Source organism: Pediculus humanus, genomic scaffold (genome assembly GCF_000006295.1).
Source record: "Pediculus humanus corporis 1103172108191 genomic scaffold, whole genome shotgun sequence".
Lineage (NCBI taxonomy): Eukaryota > Metazoa > Arthropoda > Insecta > Psocodea > Pediculidae > Pediculus > Pediculus humanus.
In genome coordinates this window covers 6,338-24,791 of record NW_002987761.1, presented here as the reverse complement: position 1 = coordinate 24,791, position 18,454 = coordinate 6,338, and the positions used below count along the sequence as shown (strand labels likewise).

General features: G+C 25.9%; 1 protein-coding gene across 1 annotated transcript in view; it reads right to left on the bottom strand.

Moving 5' to 3' along the window:
* Window positions 1–2,890: 2,890 nt before the first annotated feature.
* The window catches only part of Phum_PHUM422550 (voltage- gated calcium channel, putative), a gene marked incomplete at both ends in the record, with an annotated part of 19,223 nt that continues 3,659 nt past the window's right edge, over window positions 2,891–18,454 (bottom strand). Inside the window, 31 exons of the mRNA XM_002429113.1 lie at window positions 2,891–4,431; window positions 4,513–4,705; window positions 4,780–5,072; window positions 5,165–5,314; window positions 5,390–5,630; window positions 5,719–5,870; window positions 5,943–6,135; window positions 6,221–6,439; window positions 6,527–6,688; window positions 6,776–6,925; window positions 6,992–7,184; window positions 7,262–7,440; window positions 7,519–7,704; window positions 7,797–7,920; window positions 8,007–8,141; window positions 8,214–8,356; window positions 8,426–8,466; window positions 8,498–8,611; window positions 8,662–9,001; window positions 9,077–9,232; window positions 12,146–12,263; window positions 14,207–14,422; window positions 14,555–14,706; window positions 14,801–15,012; window positions 15,128–15,401; window positions 15,487–15,687; window positions 15,751–16,121; window positions 16,249–16,430; window positions 16,521–16,699; window positions 16,797–16,889; window positions 16,976–17,252. Coding sequence (XP_002429158.1) covers window positions 2,891–4,431; window positions 4,513–4,705; window positions 4,780–5,072; window positions 5,165–5,314; window positions 5,390–5,630; window positions 5,719–5,870; window positions 5,943–6,135; window positions 6,221–6,439; window positions 6,527–6,688; window positions 6,776–6,925; window positions 6,992–7,184; window positions 7,262–7,440; window positions 7,519–7,704; window positions 7,797–7,920; window positions 8,007–8,141; window positions 8,214–8,356; window positions 8,426–8,466; window positions 8,498–8,611; window positions 8,662–9,001; window positions 9,077–9,232; window positions 12,146–12,263; window positions 14,207–14,422; window positions 14,555–14,706; window positions 14,801–15,012; window positions 15,128–15,401; window positions 15,487–15,687; window positions 15,751–16,121; window positions 16,249–16,430; window positions 16,521–16,699; window positions 16,797–16,889; window positions 16,976–17,252 — 7,180 coding nt within the window. The remainder of the gene's footprint in view (window positions 4,432–4,512; window positions 4,706–4,779; window positions 5,073–5,164; window positions 5,315–5,389; window positions 5,631–5,718; window positions 5,871–5,942; window positions 6,136–6,220; window positions 6,440–6,526; window positions 6,689–6,775; window positions 6,926–6,991; window positions 7,185–7,261; window positions 7,441–7,518; window positions 7,705–7,796; window positions 7,921–8,006; window positions 8,142–8,213; window positions 8,357–8,425; window positions 8,467–8,497; window positions 8,612–8,661; window positions 9,002–9,076; window positions 9,233–12,145; window positions 12,264–14,206; window positions 14,423–14,554; window positions 14,707–14,800; window positions 15,013–15,127; window positions 15,402–15,486; window positions 15,688–15,750; window positions 16,122–16,248; window positions 16,431–16,520; window positions 16,700–16,796; window positions 16,890–16,975; window positions 17,253–18,454) is intronic.

The following is an 18,454-nucleotide window of genomic DNA, read 5'->3' as shown; positions in this document are numbered from 1 at the left end:
TCTTCGTATCGACTCTCAGCATCTTCAACGGTCTCTAAATTGTTGTTGAAACACGTTTTTTCAGGTGACCTCGTTTCTAAACTATCAAATTTTTTTTAAAATAGTTCTCAAAAAATTAATTGAGCCAATTTACTTCATTATTATTATTATTATTATTATTATTATTATTACTATTACTATACATTTTCTTTTTCTTTCTCCTGTTCTCTCCAAAAATTTTATTTGTCCGAAAATAAATAAATAAATAAAAAAAATTAAAATTAAAATTAAAAAAAAAAAAAATTATTTTGCTTAATTGATTTTTTTTTTTTTTTTTATTTAAACGAACGTGTCAGCAGTGAATTAAATTTTTTTAAGTAATTTTTAAATTAAGTATCCAATTTAAGTTAGTTTAAGTTAATTAAGTTTAAGTATTTTAAATTTAAAAAAATTATTTTAAATTTTTTTTTCTTGTTAATTATTAAATGGTTTTATTTTCTAATGACATAAATAATCGTTTGTACTTTTAATTAATTAAATTATTAATGATGCTGCCGTTTGTTGAAATTAGTTATTATTATTATTATTATTAGGTAATTAAAATTAAGTGACAGAGCAATATTATTATTTGCAAATAGGTTAAAATTAATTATTCTATTAGGTAATAAGATAAGAAGAGGTAATATTGTTAGTATTAGGTTAACATAAGAATTACAGTAATAATAATAATTTTCACTGCAAAATTTTATGACACGAATGATTTCGTCGAATCAAAATAAAATAATAATAATAAATCTGTAACAAAAAAAAAAAAAAAAAAATTTAGCAAAATAATTTTAAATTTTTTAAAGAAAGCTTAAAGCTTTTCATTTGAAAATCAAAAAAAAAAAAAAAAAAAAAAAAGGTTTACCTTCATCTGAACTTTTTCATTTGATATGATTTCAGATTTCACAATAAAAAAAAAAAAAAAAAAAAAAAAAAAAAAATTTGAATCCGGAAGAAAAATTGTTGAAAAAAACAAAAAAAAGACTGAAAAGAAAAAAAAATAAAATAATAAACGTAATGGATTAGTCATCAACATCATCATCATCATCATCATCATTATTTCAAATAAGATGCATAGAAAAAAAGTAAAAAAAAAAATTGTGTTTCTTTTTAATAATAAAAAAAAAAAAAAAAAAAAAAAAAAAAAAGGTAGGTTTGTAATGCCTTCCAGTGTTTCGTCGTATTTTAAACTTGTAAGTTTATTTAATTTATTTAAAAAAAAAAAAAAAAAAAACATCCGTTTTGATTACCTTGTATTATTATTATTATTATTATTATCAAAAATAAGTATGCGTTGAGTACAAAATAATATAAACCAATTAACTAATTAATAAATTGTAAAAAAAAAAGTAAAAAAACTTCTTTACGAATCTGCATTTTTTTTATTATTTTCTTTTATTTTTTAACGGTATTAAATAATACTTAATTAATTTCAATATTAGTATAAAATGTTTATTATTATTATTATTATCACGAGTACCCCTTTCGGTTTGGTTAATTTCGCGGGGAGGTAGTAGCGCCGATTAATTTGACACACGCACATTTTAACAACACACAAACGCAACAAAAACATTTCGTTTCATTATTTTATTAAAGGCGCTAAAACAAAAAAAAGACTAAAATGTTTTTTTTTTTCCCTTTCTTTTTAAGCCAAAAAACAAAAACAAAAAAAAAAAAAAACAGAAATAAAAGAAAATCTTTTTGTAAATTTTTTTTCTAGAATACAATTTTATTTATTATGATTTGTTTCGTAACGTTTTTGTTAAAAATTCCTTTTATTTTGTTTGTTACCGTGTGACGTCATCATTTGCACACACGTCATCAAGTTAAAAAAGGTTTTAATGGGGGCAAAAGAGAAAGAAAGAAAATAGTATGAAAGTCTAAGCAGGCAAAGTTTTAGTATTTTAGGAAATGCAAAAGTTATGTAAGATAGTTAAAGAGAAAAGTATAGAAATAATTTTTTTTTAAGTTTATTAAAATAAACAAAAATAAATAAATAAAATAAATAAATAAATAAATAAATAAAAATTCGGAAGAGCAAAAAAAATATATATATATGTATATGTATAAAAAAAGAGAAATTAATTAATAATAACAACATTTTTATATAATTTTCTATATTTACACTAAATTTATTTATTTATTTATTTATTTATATTCTATACAGTGAGACATTTATTATACTCAGCAACTTTTAATATTATTATTATTATTATTATTATTATTACATAGAGCGCTAAATTTTTTTCTATATATGTAATCAGTCGAAAAAAGAAATTTTTATTAGAAGAGATTTAGATTAGGACGAATTAGGTGTGTTTGTAGAAAATATAGAAATTGTTAATTTTTTTTTTTTTTTTTATCTACTTCGATTTATATATATGTTTACTCAATCAATCAATCAATCAATCAATCAATCGATCGATCAAATCAGTTACAATTATAATTGTGCACGGCGAATTTTTCAGAGCCCCGAATTTAATTATTATTATTATTTTTAAATAGTAACAATAACAAGATTTGAAATATTTTATTATTTTTCGAAATATAAAAAATTAATTGGGGAGGGCGGGGGTGAAGAGTAAACAAGTTAAAAAAAAAGAAAATTTAACTGATTTCCATATTTCCATCGATTTAATATACTAACACATAAATGACGTCATATGAAATGTTAAGTGATAACAATTTGTTATCAGGGAATGGAAAAAAAAATTTTGTGATAATATGAATTTTTTTTTTTTTTTTCTAGTATCAAATTGACATGGGAATATTTTTTACGTACTACTATTATTATTATTATTATTATTATGATCGAATGATGATTGCGAGTGCTATAAAAAAAAAGGAAAATTATCATTATTATTTGTCAATGTTTTTGTTCGGTTTCTTTTTTTTTAAACGAATCGTTTCGTGTTAAATCGTAAGGAAAATTTCGAGATTCATCCAACAAAAGTTCTTTACTTCCGGTTTTGTTTGTATTACCGTCATCATTATCATCATCTATGATTTTATCTTTTTCGAAAACGTCAAAATCAGATTTAGAATCGTCACTTTTTAATAATTTCGAATCCGTTTTAAAATCTTTTTCTACATCTTCGGATATTATCGAATCACTTCTGACGTTCGTAACGGTTGTCGAATTCGAACTCGTACTCGTTTCGATTGACGCTTCTAAAAGTTTTCCTTTTTTTATGCGGGGAGCTTTTGTTTTTTTAATCGTGTCTTCGTGTTTTTTCTCCATCGAAGATGATGTTTCTTTTGCCGACAATGATGTTTCCGCCGTTTCGACATCTTCGCTACTCTGTTCCGATTTTCTTATTAATAAATCGCGCTTTTCCAAAACCGACATCGGTAGATTATCTTTCGATGAGTTTTTCGTTAACGATTCCGAACTAATTATTTCCTGACGATCTTGTCTTACCAAATTGTGTTTTCTTTTCCTTATAGGAGATTCGTCCGATATAGTTGGTGTGGTCATTTGACGACGGATTTGAGCCCTGTGTTCGTTTTCTTGTTTTGTAAAGGCGAAAGGTGTTTCATCTAAAGAAAAATCATGTGTTTGACTTCTTAATTCTCGAATGTATGGCGTTCTTCGTTCTTGTACCACCAAAGCAATTTCTTCGGCATTGATTTCTTTCGATCTTTCCATTTGCGAGGGTTTATTATCGAGAGATATTTGTTTTGATATTGATTTTCTTTTTTCGTGCAATGATGCACTTTTTGTACTCGTCGGATTTTGTTCTCCGAAACTTTCTTCAATTTTTTCCATGGCTTCTGTTGATTTTTGTTGTCGAAACAAAGGTCGCCTTTCTGATTTTTTAAATTTATCATCTTCTGGCAGTCGCAGTAACATTTTATCACTCGAATAGGGTGACGGTACCATCAAAACTCCAGAGTTTGAATAATCCAAAGTTATGTCTTCCGAACCGGTACGATTTTCCATACTCAAAGCTTTTCTTAAAATTCTTTTATCTCTTTCTTTTTCATCTATTACCAATTCGGTTAGTGATAATAATTGTTTGGTTGTCGGGCAAGGCATTAAACCAGCGGATTTAGATAAACCAATTAAAGCTTGAAGTTCTGCTCTGGGCCTGAACAAACTACCTCTTCTACTATTACTCGCGCTCAACGAACTTCTTCTCTTATAATCGATACTCGACATTCTACGCAAATGTTTTTGATTGTCTAACGCATTGTCTAATTTTGTGGAGTCTTTGACGGCATTTTTATTCGATACATTTTCTTGATCGGTTGTGTAAATGCTTGGAAATCCTGAGACGGCAAAAGAAGTCGGTAAAAGAGAGCCCTGATAATGAAATGTTTGTCTTCGGCGCGAATGATAGGGAGAATGAAATGAAATTGCAGAACCACGTCTAACAGTTCCATTATCAGTTTGCAAACTGGAATCTGTTATCATTAAACATTTACGATAATAATAATAATAATAATTTTTTTTTTGCCTACCAATGCTTTAATGCGCGTACTTACCCTTGCTTGGGGTATCGGAATGATATATAAAATTGGCCGGAAGTGATAATATTTTTCCAAGAGGTCGTTTTATTTTTCCCTTTGAATTATTTTCCGTTTCTAAAAATTGCAAACACATTTCTTCTTCTAAATCTTCTTGCTCTTGTTGCAATTCTCTTTCTAATTCAACTTCCATATCGAGTTCATCTTCCATCTAAAATTAAATCTTATCAATGTTTTTTTTTTTGTAAATAATAATTTAATTTTTGTATATATTTTGAAATTGACCTGTTTGTGAGATTCTTCCAGATGTTTCATGAGTACCGCGACAACAACGTTTACCAAAACAAACTGTGCCATTAAAACAAATATCACAAAAAATATAGGAGCTATTATTGTTGATACGCAGCAATTTTTTACACAATCGGCATTATCATCGCAATTATCTCTCAATGTATCTTTCATTATTCCGTTCCAGTTATCTCCAGTCGCGACGCGAAATAATGTTAGGAAAGCCATACCAAAATTGGCAAAATGTGCATGCTCACCTAAACCTTGGCAAGGCATTTCGTCGCTACATTCTAAAATGAGTGCAATTAAATGTTTACAATTCATTTTTTAAACTCAATTTAATTTAATTAAACGTGAAAAATTTTTTTTTTTTCGAAATTACCCAATCGTCCAAATAATTCTACACCGAGTGCGGCAAATATGAAAAACAAAAGGAAAAATAAAAGACCCAAATTTCCAACTTGCGGTAATGCTTGCATAACAGTATCCAATAAAGCTCTTATTCCTTTCGCCATTTTTAAAAGTTTTAAAACTGAAATAATTTTTTTTAAATTAAAACTTTTATTTATGAAATTAATTGATTCTCTTAAAAGAGAACTTTTTTTACCTCTTGCGATTCTTAAAACTCTCATAACTCTTATAATTGTTGGATTTATCGGAATGATTTTTGATTCTAATTCTTCTAAAACAATTCCTACAATGGATAGAAAAACGATCGCAACATCCAATTGATTCCATTTATCTTTTAAATATAATTTAATACCGAGTGCGATCAATTTCATAAATAATTCTAATATAAAAACAGCAGTAAAAAAATAATTGAAAATTTTTAAAGCGTACGTCAAAGGCTAAAACATTACAAAAAAAAAAAAATATATTCGTAAAATCAATATGAAATTAATAATAAATTATTATCATTATTATCATTAAAATTACTCTTGGCATCATGTAAAATTCCATAGCCATTGTAACGACATTTAATCCAATAACGGCAGCAATTGCTAAATCAAAATATTTTGATGTAACTACATTATGTATAACCAGTCTTGGTTTTGAATAATTTGTATAATATGGAGGCTCGTGCATTTCTGAATAAAAAAAAAGAAAAGTTTAAAGAAAAATTTTTTAGAAAATTTTCTTTTATTCAAAATGTCTCTTACTTCTTCTTTTCTTTTCCATTTGTTTTGCTCTTTTGGCTAATCTTATCATTCTTTCTTCTTTTTCTTGTTCTTCTCTGCATCTGTGAAAATTTTCAACGACTACACCCACAAACATGTTCAAAACGAAAAAACCAACCAATAAAATAAATGCGATAAAATAAAGTAATCTCCATTCGGAATAATTTTTTATTGGCTGAAATTTTTTTTTTGTTATAAACAAAAAATAATTATTTATAATTGTTTAAAACAATTTTTTTTTTTTTGGCAATCAAGTTCACCTGTATATCAACTCCTACAGCATCTAATCCAGTGTACATAATGTTAACCCAACCGTCTCTGGATGACAAGACGAAAAGTGACATCAAAGCTTTTCCAAGATCGTCAAAATTATATTTTCTATTGATCCATTGATTTTTACTATCGGCCAAACAATCAGTTTTGTTTTTAACATTTTCCAATCTGGGTCCTTCGCAATAATAAAACGTACCCTTAAATAACTAAAAAAAAAAAAAAAAAAATCAATTTCGATTTAATTGTTTAAAGGGATGACGAGTGAAAAGTAAAATTTTTTTTTTATTTTTTACCTGAACTCCTAATATACCGAATATTATAAAAAAGGTACAACAAATTAAAACGATGTTTCCTATGGGTCGAAGAGATGATAATAATGTTTGAACGACTAATTTCAATCCTGGAGCTCGATTAATAACTCTTAAAGGCCGCAAAGAACGCAAAAGTCGAAAAACCTTAAAATTCCAATTAAAAAAAAAAAATATTAGCTCATACCCCACCGAAAAAAAAGAATTTTCCGATCGAATTAAAATGAAAATTACCCTGAGTATTCCAAATATTCTTGGACTACTTTCGGATATTAATGACATTAATAAATCAACTATCGAAATAATAACCAAAGTTCCATCCATGATGTTCCAACCGGATGTAAAATAAGCATCTTTTCCATACCACATTCCGGCAGCGATAACCTAACACAAAATTTTTTTTGCATAAAAATTTCAGGCAGATAATTATAATATTATTATTATTATTACCTTGACGAACATTTCCAATGCGAAAACTACGGTGAAAATATAATTAGCACATAAAAGAAATAATCTTTCGGTGCTGTGAGGTGGAATATTCGGTCTTTCCATGGCTAAAGTTATACAATTTAGTCCGATAAATAATAAAACAGCATTGTCAAACCATTTTCTTTCTACTATCCAAATACAAGATTGTCTAAATCTGTTTAAAAAAACAAGGAGAAAATGAAGAAAATTCCGAAAAAAAATAAATAAAATTGTTTTTTTTTTTTGGCTTACTTATTGTCTGGAGTAAATAAGTATAAAGAATAATCTTCTCTTTCTTTAAAACAACCGGTATTTTCAAAACAATAAAAAACTTTTGGTATGACGTCAGTTAATGGCGTCGTCGTATTATCCGAATTTTGTTCGATTTGTTCAATATTTTCCATCGCAGTAAAATCTTCGTTTGATTTACCCTTAAAAAAAATCAATCGATCGATCAATCGACAAATATTCAAATAAAGTTATCATCATCATCATTTATTTTTAATTACTTTTAATACATTTTTATTATTTTCATCTTGAATCGATCCTGTTAAATTAGTGGGTGGTACGTTAATAGTTTTCGATTGGTATACGTCATTTTGCGACAAACCGTTACCGTTTATTTTAATACCGTTTATAGATGGCGAACCATCTTCTAAATTATCTTTTTTACTTGATCCCTGAATTCCAATCGTCTGCGAACCAAGGAATCTTAGGTAATAAATAAAATAAAATTTTTTTTAAATTAATTAATTAATTAATTACTTACCGGTACGACGTCTCTTACTGATTGTTTACTCCTTATTGAATTTTGTGGACTGTTGAAACTCTTATGATGGGATTGGGTATCATTTCTGATAGTGTTCGAATATAATAAATTACCATTGCAACGAGGTGTATCGTGTCCGTTTCTGCAAGAGAGAGAGAGATAGAGCGACAAAATCATTTGTTTAATTATTTAAATATAAAACAATTTCAATTAAATTTGTTTTAATACCTTAAATGATTGTTATTAAGAACAATTTCTTTATTTTGATTGTCGTTTTTTATTTCCAAATTTCCCGAATTCCTTCTTAATTTTTTTTTTAATGATGGCCTCGATAAACGCCATGAATAAACTCTTCGAGGTGTGCTAAAATAAGTTCGTTTATAAATTAATTATAATAATATAATAATTTAATAATAATAATAATAATATACTTACTGTGGAGGTAGGGTATCCTTGATTGACGTCGTCGTTACGGATTTACCCAAACTTTGTTGAGAAGAATTTGAAATATTATTATTTTTTTTATAATTGCAATTGTTTGTTGGTTTTAACAAACGTGGCGTGCTCCCATGGGAAGACTAAAATGAAAAAAAAATGAATAATTTAATAATAATAATAATAATTGATGTTTGTTTTGTGTTTAAAACTTGCATTTGAGCTGCTATCCGTCGAATCAATGGATACAATGCTGGAATAAAAAGTTGTTTTGGTTGTTTTACTATTTGAATCTTTTATAATGACGTCAGCTGTCGTGTTTGGCGAATCTTGTGGCGTTGCTGCCGTATGTGTTATTTTGGGGGGTCCTACTTGTGTTTCCGGTGTCGTTTTACAATCTGAAAAATTTATTAATTTGTTTATATACTATTATTATTATTATTCTTACATTTGGGAATAAAATGGGTATTACCTTTATAAACATTGCTGCATTTGATGTCTTGTTTTTCATTCGTGTTCATTTCTTCTTTTTTAGAATGATTCGGTTTTGTTTTCCAAACGTTATCTTTACCTTGAATAACTTTCGATTTTGATTTTTTATATTTTGGATGATAAATATCTTCGGCGCTTCGCCATTTATTTTTTATATCATTATGAAAACTTTCATTTGTCGATTCGGAGGGTGGACTGTATCTGGCAGCTTCTTCGAATAATGCTGCTGCTATTTCCGCCGCTTTTTCTTTTTGTTTTTCCAATTCTCTCGCTTCTCTTTCTCTTCTTTCGTTTCTCTGGAAAAAAAAAAATTTTTTATTTTTAATTCGTGTTATCCGCATTTGTATATAATCTTAATTCTTTATACTCACTTCAGAACTGAATCCTTCAACCAAAATGGCTACCAATAAATTAAACAATACGTAATTTCCAAACGTCATCAATGCGACAAAATATAAAGCAGCCCAATGGCTTGTTTTTTCCATTCCGTTGAAAAGCACGACATTCCAATCTTCTTGTGTCAAAATCTAAAAAAAAAATTAAATAAAAAAGAAAAAAAAATAAAAACTCAACCCAAAATCATTTTGCGTATTTTTCTCTCTATAAAAAAAAGCAAAACAAGAAACAAACAAATCTAAAAAAAAACATTTAAATTAATAAATATTAATAATAATTACTTGAAAAAATTACAAAATATTAATAAAATAAAATAAAAATTTTCACCTGAAAAACGGTGACAGTGGCCCATAAAAAATTATTAAAATGTTTTCTATCACAGACGCAATCCGGATGTTTTAAGCTGATTTCGAAGCATGTACATTCTCTTGACCATCCGAAGCATGCAAAACTTACCACCAAATAAATACATTCCCAAAATACTGAAAAACAATCCAGAGATTTTTCTCTTTTGTTAACAACAAACAATTTTCTTTTTTTTTTTTTTTCAATGTGTGTGTGTTTGTGTGCTTTCCACAATCTTGACAACTTCGTTTTTTTTTTTTTCCTCTCTCTTCCTTATCACAACAATTACTTTTTAAATCTAATTTTCTATATAATAATAATATTTATTTAAAACGAAATTGTCTTTAATAAATAAGCTATAATAAAAGCAGTAGATAATAATAATAAAAAAAAATTTAATTGCTTTAAATGAGTATTAAATGAGTAAAGCTCACTCAAATATATAATTACTACAAGATTCCAAAAAAAAAATTTTGTTTTTGTTTTTTTTTTTTCTTTGCAAAAACAAATTAATATTAATATTTTATTTATAACAAAAAATAAAACAATTTAATAATAATAATAATTTTACGCATCATTATTATTAATATAATAATTTTACTTCAAATTAATTAAGAGTAAATTATTTTAAAAAAAAAAATCAAAACAATTTACAAATAAAAAAACTCTTTTAAAAAATAATAATAATAATAATTATTATTATTATTATTATTTTAAATAAAGAGAAAAGCAAATTTAAACTACATTAATTAAACAAATAAAATAATTAAATTAGTTTAATTAATTAATTATTAAATAATCTAAATTTAAAAAAACAACGAATAGTAGTAGTAAAGTAAAAATGATGGAAAATTAATATCAATTTTTTTTTTAAAAAGACTCATTTTTTTATTATTTTCACGCATTTGAATTGGTCATCTTATGTTTTTTTTTTCGCGTGTCTTAAAACGAATACTCGAATAAAAAAATAAAAATTTCGTGTTTTTTGTGACAGGAGTGATTTAATTTATTGTTTGATACGAATACACACGTGCTTAACGCACACGTCGTTAATGAATTGAATGAATGAATGAATGAATGTAACGATGATTAAATAAAATAAAAAATTTTTTATTTGATTTAAAAGAATTGTTGTCAATCATGCACGTGGAAAAATTATTGTGCGTTCATTACATTTTTCCTTTAAAGGTTATGTGATTTCCCTTCCCCCCTCCCCCAAAATTTTTCCAAATCGCTATCATTTGTAGATTTAATTAATTTTTTATTAAATTCTATAGGAAAAATTTTAAAATTTTTTGTAAAAGGTCACCTTTTTACTATATACTAGAAATTTCTAACCTTTAAAAAAAAAAAAAAAAAAAAAAAAAAATTTGACCCCGATTAATTTTCATTTGTTACGTTGAAAAAAATTTATTTATGACATCATCAAATGTTTTATTTATTTATTTTTTTCAAATAATTACTCTACTATTAATAACGTAATTTAAATTAATAAAATTTATCGTAACAACAATCATCATCTGTTTAAAATTTTAACATTTGACTCCCTTAAGAACTGCACGTAATAATTTTAGAAATGTGGGCGCAAGCTTCAAAAAAAAAAAAAAAAATTTTTTTTTTTAATAAACGTTAAGAGAGAGAGAGAGAGAGAGAGAGACATCCGTTTTCTGATTTTACCGAAAGATGACACTTGTATTTCAAATAACAACAACAACAACAACAACAAGAAAAACTTATCAACCGTTAAATTGTTGCTAATTTTAAATTTACCGTCGCCATTTTTCTTTTTTTCTATGCTATCTTTTATGTATGGCGTAATAATTAAATTTCAAATGTATAAAACTAATTAAAAATTGATGATGATTGACTAACTTCTAAAACTTTAAAAATATTCTAAATTGGGGGGGGGCGGAAGTTTTTTCTTATAATTCGAGCAAATCATCAAATAATTTTAATTATTATTAATTTTTTTTTTTTTTGTTAATAAAAACAATTACTTAAAAGCATATAAATGAATATATGTGTTTAGAAAACATGCAACAACAACCAAAACAAACAACAACATCATTTTTTTTTCATGAATATTTTCACCTTACCTTATTATTATTATTAATAATTATCCGACATTAAAATTGTACAACAAAATAAAAAAAAAATAAAGAGAAAAAAGCTAAAAAGAAAAATTTACCAACGAAAACCTCAACGAAAAACTAACAACGTGTTTTAACAAATTTTTTTTTTTTTTTTTTGTCAAACAACAACACACTTATAAATCGTATTATACTGATTAATTAATAAATAAAATAATAATAATAATATTAATAAATAAATTCTAACTAAATTTAAAAAAATAATAAAATTACGTAATGTAAATTTTAAATTTTTTTTTTGTAAAATTTAAATAACGAATAAAATTTTGTATTTATTTTTTTTTTTAGTGTGCAAATAAATTTTCTAAATAGTTTTTTTTGTTATCAAAACGAAACCAATTGATAATAACGACAAAAATGATAATAATAATAATAAATGCAAAAAAAAAAAACAAAACAAACAATTAACTACCTAACAACCCCAAAAAAATTTAAATAAATAAATAAATATTTTTATATAGCGTTTAATAAATAATTTACGCATTAAGTAATAATAATAATAATAATATAAAAACGATGAAGAAATCATCGAGGGAAAAGTGTGTGTACCTGAAAAACTGTGACAAGTGCCCATAACAACGAATCAAAATTCTTTCGATCGTAATGCTTGCGACCATCATCCGTAACGTCGTAGAATTTGCAACCAAAGAGATTCATTCCAAGAATACTATAATAAAAACAGAAAAGACGAAAAGTAATAAAAAAAGAAAAAAAAATTAAAAAAAAAAAAAAAAAACGAAAAAAATAAATAAATAAATAAAACAAGAAAGTAAATAAATAAATAAAAATAAAAATAATAAATAATAATTTTCTTTTTTGTCACGCATGCGCGGTTTCGCGAAAATATTTCCATTAAAATTTATTTTACGCAATAAATTTATTTATTTATTGAATTGAATTAATTTATTTAATTTTTTTTTGTTTTGGCGTATCGATTAATTAAATAATAATAATAATAATAATTAATGTAATATTTTTCTTTCTGCTATATTATTCCTCCGATTTATTTTTTTTTTTATGTAATAAATTATTTATTTATGACATTCATTTAATTCGAATCGTTTTCCAGAGAGAAAGAGAGAGAAAAAAAAATTTATTAATAATAATAATAAATAAAATGATAGAAAAAAAATTTCGTTTTCGCTTTATAATAATAATAATAATATTAAAACATTTGAGTAATTAATTAAATAAATAAATAAATAAAAGAAAAAGAAAAAGACACAACGAAAAAAAAATATATATATATATATTCATGCGAACACATATTTATTTTAAAATGCATAAAAATATTTATTGTTATCGATTATAATTCCATGGTAAATTTAAATTTTTTTTTGTTTTTCCGACGAGTTTTTTTTTAATTGATTGGTTTTCCCATAAGCAAAATATAAATAATTATTTCAATTTATCCTTTCTTTTTTAAAATATAATTTTAAAGTTTTTTCGTTTTTGTTTTTCATTTCAGTCGCAAGCAAACAGCGAATAAACAACATCTATGGATGCAAATGATTTTTTTAATAATAATAATAATAATAATAATAATAATGAATCTAATATGATAAAATTGATGAATGATTTTTAATAACGCATCGATAAAAAAAATGCGTTTATGATAACCATATAGAGCCCTGAAAAATGTGCGATTTTACCGATTTAATAAATAAAAAATAATAATGATAATGTTAATATTTAATAATCGCGTTTTTGGATTTTCTTCTAATCCACATTTATTGTTAATAATATAAATAAAAGTGTCACTCCTGTCACGATTACACACGCACACGCACACACACACACGCACTAAAAAAAAAAAAAATAAAGTGATTATAATAAATCACAATTATTTATTAAATGGGAACTTAATTTATTAAAAACCTACTTATTATTATTATCATCGTTAATTATTAATAATTTAATAAAAGTTATTTAATTTCAACTCATTTGGGAATTTAAAAAAAAAAAAAAAAAATTAAACGGTCCTAATTGTGAATGGAAAAAAGTAAAAAAAAAAAAAAATTTTCCCGAAATTTCTACCAGAACTTTAAACTTCGTTCGAAAAAATAATAATAATAATAATAATAATAACGTTTTTTTATTTAAAAACGTAACAATGTTTCGGTTGACGTTTAAATAATAAACATTTTCCGTAAGTGATTTTTTTTTTTAACATAACAAAAAAAGTTTATTAATAAAAAAAAAAATTTTTTGACGTGAAAAGGTTTTTATCTAACGTGTTTGACTATATATTGATAAAGGTTTCTTTGTGTTAAAAAAAAGAGAGAGAGAGAGAGAGAGTGAGAGAATGAGAGAGAGTGATTTTAAATTAAACTATTGTTAAATTAAATTTGTTTGTTATTCTCATGTCGCGATTTTTACGAAAAAAAAAAAAAAAGATAAAAGAGGGTTTTAATTATTTTTTATCAATCGATATATCGATTTTCTATACAAAAAAAAAGAAAAAAAATTTTTTTCGTTTTTGTTTTTGCCATACGAAAAAAAAAATAAAATAAAATCAATAAAAAATAAAGCAATTAAATTTTTTTGTTCTCTTTTTTTTCGTGGAAAATTTAAAAAAAAATTTATTTATTATTATTATTATATTCTTACCTGAATATGAATATAAATAATATTAATAGAGAAAAGAAAACGGCGACGTTATCCATTGTACGAAGCATAACAAATAATTGCCTTCTTAAATTTGGCATAAATCTCACTAATTTTAATATTCTCAACAATCTAAAAGTTCTTAATACGCTAAGACCAGAACTTCCGGCTCTATCATTTCCTTCTCCGTCAATGAAAGTTTGACACAATTCTATAATACTGTAAAAATTTTTACATTTTCATTTTTTTTTTTTATTTTCTCTATGAAAATCTCATTTTTCCCCTTTTCTTTCCTTTTTACAAAACCAAAAAAAAGACTAAAAATCAAATTTAAAAAAAAAAAAAACTTACCTTAATATGACTATGACGCCATCGAAAACGTTAAAACCGTTACTGATGTAACCGAAAGGTCCTTCTGCTATTATTTTAAGTAACATTTCAACTGCGAATATTCCAGAAAAAACAATATTACTTATTTCCACAATAACCGTTAATTCTTCCGGCTGTAAAATTTATTATTATTATTATTATAATCGAAAACCCGAAAACGGGGGGAAAAAAAAATTCGTTTAAATGTTATTATTATTATTTATTTACCTGATTATGATATTCTATTCCCATGCTTAAAGTATTAAATAAAATGGCCAATAGAATTCCCTGTTGAAAATATTTATGCTCAACTAATGCTTTTATAAATCTCTGTACTCTTTTTAAACAATAGAAAATACATTTTCCAATATTACTCGCATACGTTTTGAATCTCGTTCTATGATGATGACGATTTTTCGTTATTATTCCATCTTTTTGTGCTGGAAATTTTTTTTTTACTTGTCAATTAATCAAATAATAAAAAAATTATTTACGTCACGATGAGTTTTGAGTGGGAGTGGGAGGGGAGAGGGAGGTGGGATTTAATAAACTCACAATCCATTATGATTGACCATTCAGATGATGGGCAACCAAAAGGACAAGCCGTTCCACGTGGTTCTCCGCAACAACTGCAAACGTCGGATTCGAGCCATCTTTGATTGTTTGTTTCGTTTCTTTCTTGAACTCCTTTTGTCAATGATGTAAATAAGGATTCGAGAGCAATTTGACCTGTTGGTAGTGCTGCGGAAATGACACCGCTAAACGCTAGCAATTCTTGGCAAGTCATTGCTTCGTTGCTTATTTCGGGAACTGCCAAATCTGTTGCGCTCTGTCGAAAAATAAAAAATTATATTTATCGCGATGCTTTTTTTTTTTTTAGGAATGAGGAGGGAGGGGGGTTGGGGTTTAGGCACCTGATTATCGCTGGAATTATTTTTGTTATGTTGCCATAAATCTCCATCATCCGTTTGCGTCATTTTTTCACTCGAACATATATTTTTAGCTTCGCTCGTTGAATTTAACGTCGTTACTTCGTCGCAAAACATAACGCTGCTCTTTCGTCTTTGTTCCGTTAGAGATGGCGGACTCAAAAATGAAGAACCGGACCAACTACCCTGAAAATTACATTTTTCATTAAGCATTATCATAACAACTTCTAAAATGAAATATATACTTACTTCGATCATGTAATCATTGCACGTGTTATTCACCGACGGAACTCGAAGCAAACTTCCCGAATTCACGTTTCCGCCTACCAACCTTCGAGGCGTGTTTTGCAGGTCTATATCGGACACTTCAGGACTAGCATGTGGAGCCGAATCCGAAAGATCATTGGGATCAGCTTGTCTCGAAATGAGCGGAGAAAGGCAAGATGTACGCCCTTGAACATTGTGCTGTCTATTTTTGTTATTGTGGTATCTACACGCGTGATGCACGTGAGAACATGGATGATGAGCATTTTGAAAATTATGTTGTCGATGATGATAGTGATGATGATGACGTTGTTGATGATGATGATACAAATGATTATTACGATGTAAAGGCGGACCTATAAATTTTTTTACCACTTGAATTATTTCATACCTTATTTAAATTTTTGGAAAAAAAAAAAATTAAATGGATTCGGTATGAATAAAAAGGGAAAATTTTCTCGTTTTTCATATTATTATATTAACCTGGTCCCTCGTGTCCACCGGTAAATTGCATGCTAAATCTCGAGGGTGAAATACCGACGGATTCGGTTTGATTTTGATTTAATATTAATTTCCTTTCGTGTTCGTGTTGTTTTCTATACTGATAAACTCTATATTTTTTCAATATTCTCCTTTTCGTACGACGCCACAAATGAGCAATGTATCTTTATTTTAAAAATAATAATAATAATATTAGTTATAATGAACAACCATTGGTAGCAATTATAAAAATTTTAATTTTTTTTATAACTAACTTTACGATTTCTGCGTAACACGTGGTTGGTTCCGAATTATTAGTAGAAGAAGCTAAAGTACTTGTTGAATGAAACCTTGCTCTTTCCAATCTCATACGTTCCATTTCTCTTTTTTTAGTTTCCGAAAATTGTGTTGCTATTACAACGAGGCACAAATTAATCATGAAAAACGATCCAATCTAAAAAAAAAAAAAAAATTAATAACACGTCATCAACTTTCTGCTTTCTCACTATGGAAAAAATTTTTTTTGTCGATTCTATAATAATAAAACTCACAACAATTAATAAAACAAAATATATCCAATCCCAAAATGAATGTGCGTCTTGTACGTAATACATAATATCCGTCCAACCTTCCAGACTAATAACCTTAAATATCACGTAAATAAATAAATAAATAAAAAATTTAATTAATAAAATTAAAGGTTATGATAATTAATTTGTATTTAACTTACGAGAAAAATGGCGACCCAAGCTAAACCGATATTATCAAAACTTATGGTTCCTTGAAAAGGATTACTCCCTTGGGATTTACATTCCGTATAATATTGATTCCAATTGACACAAGAATTATTCGTTGGAGTGTTTAATGAATTTGGGACGGCCGTATCGTTGCATATCATTTCACCTATTTTATAATGTGGTAAATTATCACACGTGTGCATACCGTTATCATCTGGTCTGGAGCAAATATAGTCTTTATCTTGTTCGACGTAATGTAAAGAAAGGGATCTGAAACGATAAAATTAACGATAAATATATTAAAAATCGTCGTCAATACATCATGTTTGATTGTGTTTCCGTATCTGGTATACACCGATTAAAAACAAATCGAAAATCCAAACATTAAAAAATGTTTTTTCAACTTCCGGTTCAGCACTTTCTTTTTATATAAAATGCTAATATAAAATTTTTTTCATTTGTTTTTTTTTTATAAAAAAATTTTAATTCTAATTCCATCTTTTTTTTTTAACTTTTTATTCTTTTTTTAAAAAGCTTTATTTATTTTTTTTTTTACGGATTAGAAAAACTGTAAGTAATGGAAAATAAAATTAAATTTAAAAAAAAAAAAAAAAACAAAACAAAATAAAAAAAAATAAAAACAAAGATGAGATGAAAAATTAAAATTTTTTTTTTTAATTTTCATTCGACTCGAATTTTTTCTTTTTCCGCTTTTGACTAAAATATGCACGTGTATAAACACGTAGAAAATTTTTTTTTTCTTTAAACGGAAACGACGCATCCGAAACGTTTTATTTTATTAAAAAATTATTAAAATGTCTTTTCATCGTGTAAAAAAAAAAAAGGAAAAAATATTTTCACGGTTAAATCCACGCGGATAAACCGTCGGTCTTTTCCTTTTATTTTTTAATTTTTTTTTTTCCTTTGAATATTATTTAATCCCTTTCCTCCCCTTCCCCTTCATCTCGTTGCTTCTTCTTATTTCAACAGCATCCGACTTTTCTTCTCTTATTAAAAAAAAATAAAATCAATAAAAATTTTTAAAAAATTCGCATGACTAATCAATAATTATTTACATCGTAAAAAAATTTTCTTTACAATAAAACAATTTTCCCCCGCCTCCCCATTCGAAAACGAAAAATTTCTCACCCTCCAGCCCCTCTCCTCATTTCGGGATTAAAAATAAAAATTAAATTTTTTTTATATAAATATTTTTCGTGTCACATCAATTAGTCGAATTTTAATTAAATTATAAAAGACAAAAAATTAAAAAAAAAATGGCGCGGTTAATAGTTTTCGTGATCTGATTATTTTATTTCTATTTACAAAATAAAATTTACACAAGAAAGAAAAACAAAAAAACAAAATGGAAGCTTTTTTTTTCCGTACCCAAACATAAAATTTCAATTATAATATTTTTATAGTATGGAAAATAATAATAATCAAAATTTTTTTTACAATTATTCCGGTTT